This window comes from Chrysochloris asiatica, unplaced genomic scaffold (genome assembly GCF_000296735.1).
Source record: "Chrysochloris asiatica unplaced genomic scaffold, ChrAsi1.0 scaffold00048, whole genome shotgun sequence".
Taxonomy (NCBI): domain Eukaryota; kingdom Metazoa; phylum Chordata; class Mammalia; order Afrosoricida; family Chrysochloridae; genus Chrysochloris; species Chrysochloris asiatica.
The window spans coordinates 7440144-7446143 of record NW_006408566.1 but is presented as its reverse complement, the minus strand read 5'-3'; the positions used below and the strand labels follow the sequence as shown (position 1 = coordinate 7446143).

At 37.8% G+C, this 6000-nt stretch overlaps 1 protein-coding gene across 3 annotated transcripts in view; it reads left to right on the top strand.

Moving 5' to 3' along the window:
• Positions 1–6000, top strand: part of PDE4B (phosphodiesterase 4B, cAMP-specific) — an 814686-nt gene that overhangs the window by 789393 nt on the left and 19293 nt on the right. Inside the window, exon 1 of one of the 3 annotated variants that reach the window (XM_006862450.1) lies at positions 5475–5981. The exons of the other annotated variants lie outside the window; for them this stretch is intronic. Within the exon in view, the coding sequence (XP_006862512.1) occupies positions 5934–5981 (48 nt within the window). The 5' untranslated portion in view covers positions 5475–5933. Of the gene's footprint in view, positions 1–5474; positions 5982–6000 lie in introns of those variants that run through there. 3 annotated transcript variants of the gene reach the window in all.

The following is a 6000-nucleotide window of genomic DNA, read 5'->3' as shown; positions in this document are numbered from 1 at the left end:
AAATGCAAAATGCATATAACAGTTATCAGGCATAAACATCTCTAGTGTCTTTTGTCCATTTAGCTGTGTCACTGCTGCAAGTTTCATAATTAAAGGAATGTTGGTTAGATCATGAGAAATTTCTCTAAACCTTCTTATGGGGATTACTTTGTGTCTAAGAAAGGCCAAGTTTTATTGTTCCAGTAATGAGTGCCATGTCTCCTCTTGAGAAGTTTTCAGAAGCTCTTAGAAAAATAGATAGCAATAAAAGAGGTATATGATGATGGTAGTGGTTGTGTGGCACTGAGCCAGTTCTGACTCATAGCAGCCCTGTATAGGGTTTCCAAGGCTATAAATCTTTATAGGAATAAAAAGCCTCATCTTTCTCCCATGGAGTGACTGGTAGATTTGAATTGCTGACCTTGCAGTTAGCAGCCCAGGTTGTAATCTACTACACTATCAGGGCTCCTTAAAAGAGGTATATGGTAGTGGTGGTGATGTGTTGTCTTGGAGTTGGTTCCGACTCATAGCAACCCTACATAGGGTTTCAAGGCTGTAAATCTTTACAGAAGCAGAAAGCCTCATCTTTCTCCCACGGAACAGTTGGTAGTTTTGAACTGCTGACTTTGAGGTTAGTGGCCTGACATGTAACCACTATGCCACCAGCGCTCCAAGTAGTACAGTAAAACTTGCTTACAAGGATATACCATCCTGGAACCATACTCTCTGGTTAAGTAGACATTAAAGGACAATAACATGTCATTACTTGTTTTATCCAATTTAATTTCATCTCATCTTTCAAATATATATATATATGTCATTAAAGAAATTTAACAAGTTTCAAAGAGATCGAAGTATTTGTAGGGAAAAACAGAAAGGAGGGAAGAGATAAACTGCATTGTCAAAATAATCTCACTGATTAAGAAGTGTGGACACTTTGAATTTGATGTAAGGTTTTAGAAAAAATACACTACATCCCAGTTAGTATTTTTCAAGTCACATTTTGCACTTGGAAGTGTATGTTCTTGGGGTTTATTGTTCTTCACTACTTTGAATCTTCATTTATTCCCTTCTAAAATTAGAGGTATGGAAGAAGCAATTTTTCAAGTTCATTTTATTGCTAAAGGAACTGAGCCCCCCACAAAGTTAATACATTCAGTTCAAAATTACACATCTCATTAGTACCAAAGCTAAGAGAGATACAAGCTCTCTTTATTTCCATTTCTTACCACACTATGCCTTCATTCCGTGACTTCAGGAGGAATTTTCTGCCTCTTCACTTTTCTGATATCCAGGAATTCTTATAAAGTTATGACTAACAAAATACAAAATATGAGTCAAAATACAGTCCCTAATAAAGTCATTGTGACTTTAATGACTTCGGCAGAGTTTCATACTGCAAAAACAGGAAGATGCTACACAATAAGGCGCCTGTCTTACAGCTGGACTCATACGTAGACAGCCACCCACAGGGATAGTTATTGCAGCCGTCTTCCTCTCCTTGGCACCTTTCTTCATCCGCATAGTTTTCTCCTATTGATTTCAACGTGAAGTTATCAATGACAGGAAGGGGTTTGCTTTATCTAGTCTCTGATATGCTGGAGAATTGTTTTGATAATTTAGCATTCACACTTACGCAATTTCCAGGTATTAAGTGTTATTATGGTTCTGGATTATTTTATTCTTAGAAACACAAAATTATTAATTTTTAGATCTGGGAAGAATTTCTGAGATCATCTTAGTCTATCCTGTGATAAATTTCACTAATAATTCATTACCAAGACAGTTAGTTACCTGATCTTCCTTCTACAAAACCCAAACTAATCCTTCAATAGAAAAATCAAGAAAAGGTCTGAGGTGTTCTACTACTTCAGCATAAATTAGTTCAGAGGAAAATTATGTCTGTAGGTAGCCTGTGGAGACTAAAGAAATCACAAAACAAAATGTTCTAATCATATATGATTGAATTTCAGCTTTTACTGGGTATTGTATGTTTCCAAAGCAAGTTCACACTATTAAAGGCAGCTTATACAAAAAACAAAACACAGATGTTTTCATAGAAAAGATATATTTTAGGAAAACAATATTTAGTCATATATATATCCCTTTTCAAAAACACTATGGTTTCTAGCAATGTTAGTAAACTTGGTGTTGAGCATGAATTTGCTTTGTTGTTGTTTGTTGTTAAGTGCTGTCAAGTTGATTCTGACCCATAGCGACCCTGTATAGGGTTTCCAAGGAGCAGCTGGTGAGCTTGAACCACCGACCTCTCAGTTCAAACGGCTTTGCAGTCTGGTGCAGAATTTGCTTTACTAAGGGTTTATTCACAAGTCTGCTTGTCTGTGTTGGAAAGGGGCTCTGGTCACTTTCTCTGGGGACATTATTTCTGGGTAGACTCTAACAGGGTTTTCTTGTAAAGGCAGACTTAACAGAAAAACAGGATCTATGTACATATATTAGGCAGCAGAGACACATTTATCCTTGAAGTAGCATGTTCTTGTTTATGGAATTTTCTATTGCATTTGATAAAGTAAATCATGTTTATTCCTTTTCGATCTTGTAAATCCTTGGAACATAGCTATACTCAGGAGCTATATTACCTCCCACTCTGGAGTAAACACCTAAATTGATACATAGGTATGGAGACTCCAAATGTCTTAGAATATAAAACTCAGAAGGGATGATAGATGCATTTATTCCTTCGTTGGAGACTTGTTCGTAAGCATTTGTTCTTATGTATTTCCGATTTGGCCTGTTTTTCTCAGTAGTAGTTTGCTTTCTGGGAAATAATGAGCTCAGACTGTAGGAGGCAGCCACAGAATTTATCATACAGTCATGAAAGGTTAGGTCTGAGAAGCTGAAATCCTAAAATTATGCAACACTCACATTGTACATATGAGAGGTCAAGTGACTTTTCAAGGAGTTAGTGAGAACTGAACATGAATTTAAAGATTCATCCACTACATCATGACTACCTTCTGGCTCAAGAGAAACAACTTTCAGATAGGAGTTAGAGGCCAAACGCCAAAGTAGGTTGTGTTCCCCAACTGCCTTCTCAGCCTTAACCTCAAGCATACTTGATATCCATTCTCTTCCTTAATGTGTCTTACATACAAGCCAACAGTAATGGAGCTCTGCATTTCTAGAATATATAAGATACCTCCTCTCTTATTCCATGTCTGCCTTCCTTAGCTTACACAGAGCCCAACATCGTGAGCCCTTTATAAATGCTTTTGGATGAGGACAATGATTGCCTTAGTCAATGTGGTTGGGCCCTACCTTACAGAGGAATAAAACCAATGGTTGTTGCTAAGCAACATTGAAAGGACTGGACTGGTTTCTGACACTGAGTGACCTCCATTTACGTACCTCATCATGTTGTGTGTTTTAAGGGTGCCTTAAAATGACTTTGTTTTTCATGGCATTGCCGTGCCCTTAGCAAAAGGCTCGTTATTTAGGCACGAGGAGGAGGAAGGTAGTTTTCATTTGTCAATTACTTACATGCGTACACAGATACCTTAGTAAGCTATGCAGGAAGGATGAGGAGTTTGGTTTATTCTCAACCTTGTGACCTAGAGTCACCTGCCTGCTCCTACATTGGGAATGGTTAATATTGCATGCCATCAGCATCCTCCAGTATGAGAAGAAAGAAGTCTTTCATTTCCTACCATTTTATTGTTTAGTTTCCACCCGTTCCTATCTTCTGAGCTAAGGAATATGTGTATAGCTAATAAAGAAGTGGTCTGGGCTGTTAACGAACTATTGTGGCTAACCAATACATCTGACTAGTGTATGTCTGTTTCTACTAGAATGTAAGCTGATTAAAAACATGAAACGTTTTCTTCCTCTTCTTAATCACCTCCCCAGTATATTGCCTGGCATATTTTAGGTGTTCAATAAATATTTTTCAAGAACAGTACATGGTAAATATCATAATTGACTCTAAATTGTTCTTTAAGTACTTCAAAGAATACCAGAATAATCAAAATAAAGATGATTGTTTGATTGTATCATTTGGCTAAGTCTAGCCTACTTATGAAAAAGATCATCTGTCGCTAAGCTTTTTTACAAGTTTTTTTTTTTTTACAAAGTGGTCCAAATAAAATTTGATGCTTTGTCAAAAGTTAACTGATTAGTCAGAAAACAAAACCAGTCTTTTCCGGCTTCTAAACCTTCAGTGTAACTTGCCTGTCTTTGGAGGCTTGAAAATAAGAGACCACTGTGATTGAACAGTTATGTCTTAAAAAATAAGTCACTTGGAATGTACCTGAAGTTCAAAATTGCACAGATGTTCAATAAGTAAAACACACTAGCTGGGTTGATTGATTCAGAGATCCCGGATTACGGTTACTAACATATTGTGTCATAGAAAACACATACATGAATAAGGTAGATATTAGAGGATGATTGGACCTTTTCAAGGACAATGGTAGTACAGTGAGCCAGTGGACAGCAATGCCGATGAGCATTGGCTTTACTGCAAAAGACCAGGTTTCCTGGGCACAGGCAATGGCATGGCTGGATCTGGGATGCTTGAAATGAAACCATTGTCCGTACAGGATGCACATCTGAAAGGGGAAAGCCTCACAGAAAAGAGAGCCAATTGCATGCGGGTGCCGTTGCCATGGTGCCTTGCTGTGCCTTTAACATGCTGTACTTGAACTCCTGGGAGTCCGGGGTGAGGTAATAGAGGAATGGTGAATGAAGAGTGTGGAATGGTAATGGATAAGGAGAGTCTGACTTCAGTAAGACTCTAAGTCTTTCTTCTTGCCTGTTTAATTAGACAAGGAAAAGGGGCAGGATAGAGAAAGAAAAGCCCAAAAGAAAAGGAGTAATTCCTCAACACTCCCTGGATTGTTAAAATCAAAATTTAATTTAACTCCCAAAGTTTGCTAACATGAATTAGAAGATGCAGCAGGAAAATGCAAAACAAAAACATAGTAATTCACAACCCCAATTCAACTTATCATTTGTTCAGCAACTAATGCTTTTTATATCCTGATACATTCTAGATCATAGATCAAAATGTTAAATGTACTTAATGTATTTGTGAAATGCAATCTAATATGCATATTAATGATCTGATGGAGCACAGAAAATGCCTTATACACTTTAAAAAAAAAAAAAATGAAACCAATCAATTCTATTCCTAGTTGTTTCATTGGGAAGGTAAGGTTAGTTTTGTCGACACACTGTTCGTTTGCAAACCACCTCTTCTAAAAGCTAGTTCTTTTTTTAAAAAAAATGTAGTATATGGAAAGCACTGTCCGGAGACATTTACAGTCTAATCAATTTCATTTATTTTAATGCTCAGAAAGTAAAAGGGTCTAATGCACCATCACTTTTAAACAATTGGAGTGGTGAAGCTTTGTGTAGAGGCTGAATCTGCAAAGCACTCCTCTCAGCAGTGGAGAGGGTTAAGGAACACCTAGTTGAAAGGAGGGAGTATACCTACTTCAGATTTACTTAAATATTCATGGGGCTGCCTCCATTTTAATCTTCTCCTTTTTAAAAGATGGCTGTGTTTCCCAGTCTGGCAACCCCTCAGGAAAGAAGAATTGCTCCTTCCTTGCAGAGTTCAGCTGAGCAGGACTAATAGAAAGTGGAAACCTCTTCGGCCACTGGGGCTATTCATAATTTATAAGTGCTTCACACCAGCCAACTGAATACATTTGGACAAGCTCTTGCAGAGCCTTCGTGCACTCCCTGATTTCATTACTGTCTTCTACCAGGGAACAAGCAGGGAGCAATAGGCTTCTTGCAAAACAGGAATCGGAAGATGGGCTTTGTTGGCATTAGGAAATGCCCTAAATTTTGGTGGCTTTGCCTTTTATAAGTTTTGATGATTTTACCACTGGATCTGCAGGGTTTTTTGTGGTCCTTTCCAGAGTGCTCTCTGAACTGTGAATTCTTTCAAAGGGATTTGTGGATTGTAGCAACCAGAGCATCTCAAAATGCCTGAGGCAAACTATTTGTTATCTGTATCTTGGGGTTACATCAAGGTGGGTTAATTGATTCTAT